At 57.8% G+C, this 2303-nt stretch overlaps 1 protein-coding gene across 1 annotated transcript; it reads left to right on the top strand.

The window, feature by feature from the left end:
- Window positions 1–451: 451 nt before the first annotated feature.
- On the top strand, window positions 452–1845 carry ACRALDRAFT_1057405 (uncharacterized protein; the record flags this gene model as incomplete). Its single annotated transcript, XM_071015910.1, has 2 exons — window positions 452–609; window positions 687–1845. 2 exons carry the CDS (start codon window positions 452–454, stop codon window positions 1843–1845), a joined length of 1317 nt encoding a protein of 438 aa, XP_070874571.1.
- Between the last annotated feature and the right edge of the window lie 458 nt (window positions 1846–2303).

The raw sequence follows: 2303 nt of genomic DNA, 5'->3' as shown, positions 1-2303 counted from the left end.
TGGCTCATTGCCCCAAGGAGTCGCTGGAAAGAGTCGACACATCCTGCAAGATGCGCCATGAGTTGTAAGTCGTCGTCGTCGTCGGTTGTCTGTCGTCGGTCGCCGGCTCTAACAGAAAGCCTCTGCACTCCTAACTTGGGGGAGGAATGGTCAGACAATCATTGCAACATCGTTGTAATCCAGCTTCTTGTAGGAATATATCTTCTCGACTGACAATGACGAGGTGTAGAGGGTAGGGATTCTCAATCGCCGACTCTCAGACCATGCGACGATTGGGGAGGACTGGCAAATAAGCTGCATCAACTGTCAGCAGGTGGCACATTTATCATCTGGCAGACAGACTCCTTGGCGGCGGGGACGTTAAATTACTAACCGTCGTTCATCTTGATCTTCTTGATCAACGTCTGCAGCCACCCATGGCAGCCTCGGTCGACGACTCTCAGGGTCGGGAATGAAATCATCATGGCTGTCCCGCAGCTCGAGAATAACCCGTACCGGTTTGCGACGACGGCCAGGGCATCCTCACCGTGTCTTGTCCACGACTTCGTCTGCGTCGGACGTTGAGCGCGTCCAAGTGCGCTGCGGTTCTTCCGGGTTTGTCACTATTGAGTGAGTTTCAGCTCCCCTTTTTGCCTGCTTTCCCTTTTTCTTTCCCCTGTATACTGACCTGGATAATCGTCATGTAGCTTGCACGACCTCCGGAAGCACTCCGACTCGACGCCCCTCCTGATTCACCTCCCACCGTTCGCCGTGCCGGCAGACGACCTACCCCATCGCCCGATATTCTTGCATCGCTACCCCACTGCCGTCATCAACTACCGCTGGACGGGGCCCTCGTCTCTCACGGGAGGTCCGAACGCCGCGACGCCCCAAGTCGGTCATCTCGACACGCCGCTTCACTGGCCCACGCCACTCCACGATGTTTCCTTCGCCTACAAATGGATCACCGAGAACCTATCCCCGCCCAAGATGGGCCGCCGCGACGTCTACGTCCATGGGTCCTACCTGGGCGCCACGCTGGCCGCGTCTCTCGCCCTGACAGAGTCGCATAGTCATGCGCGCATGGGGGTCCGGGGTTTCATCGCCTACAACGGCATTTACAACTGGACCATGTTCCTCCCGGAGCACAAGATTAACAAGCCGACCGCCGCCTCCCGGAGCCGGGCCAAGACGGCGACGGCGCAGCCTGTGGAGGGCAGCACGCTGCGTTTCCTCGAGCAGCACATGCCCGTGTGGTTCAATTCGCCCGCCGGCCTGTTCGACCCCTTCGCCAGCCCGTGTCTCTTCTTCCAGACCTCGGGGATGCTGGTGCCGCCGTCGTTTGCCCAGATGGACGCCCTGTCGGCCATGGTCGACAAGCTCGCGGCGCTGGGGATCAACGGCTCGCCGGCGGACCTGATGATGTCCTCGGCCAGCATGTTCAAGGCGCCGCGGCGGAGCGCGCTCGTGTTCCCGCCGCGGAAATCGACGCTGAAGATCCCGGCTGGCCTCCTGTTGCACGATACGGCCGAGGTGGTGTCGTCGGCGAAGAAGGGCAAGGCGCGGACGACCAAGACTGCGTCTTCGTCGTCGGGCGCGGTGGTGAAGAGACGGCGGCGGAAGGTCCGGGGGAACCACTTCGAGGCACAGGCTACGGAGCTGGGCGGGCTGATGAGGCGGAGCTTGGAAAAGTTGGAAATCCCCCTGCGGATGAAGTGGGATGAGGATTTGACCGACGGGGACGAGGTGGTGAGGGCGAGGGTCAAGGTCGAAGATGTCGGGGAGCCGAAGTCGGAGCCGATGGAGGTGAACGAGCGGGGGGAGGAGCTGATTCGGCGGTGGCTTGAGGAGCGCATATTGTTGTGAGCGATGTACAGTACCTATGATACCCAGCCCCATTGTGTGGCGTTCACTGAGGCGTCTCGCATGCCTCGGAGCGTTGTGTCCGAATACTAAAAAGAAGAAAAAAAAAAAAAAAAAAGGAACAGACACAATAAACTCGATTCATTCTCAGCCTCAGTGCGCCACCCGTCACCGTCACATTGGCAGCCAGTACGTGTGCTGGCATTAGCAGACTTGAAGAATAATGGGTACAGTAGGTAAGGCCCCGTTCGACAAACCCGCCAACTTGGCGGAATTCCGCCAACGTGGCGGAAAAATGCATAAAAATGACCCACCGATGGCATAAGCACCCCTTTTATATGATATTTTTAATATAACTGCATTTTTTATGCATAGCTCTCTTATACCCCTGTTATAGAAGTACCACGCTAGCAGGGGGGGTCGAAATAGGCATCTTTGGCGGAATTCCGCTAACTAGGCGG

The sequence above is a fragment of the Sodiomyces alcalophilus genome, assembly GCF_042370955.1.
Source record: "Sodiomyces alcalophilus JCM 7366 unplaced genomic scaffold ACRALscaffold_4, whole genome shotgun sequence".
Classification (NCBI taxonomy): Eukaryota; Fungi; Ascomycota; class Sordariomycetes; order Glomerellales; family Plectosphaerellaceae; genus Sodiomyces; species Sodiomyces alcalophilus.
The sequence above is the reverse complement of the archived record's forward strand: the minus strand, read 5'-3'. Positions and strand labels throughout refer to the sequence as shown.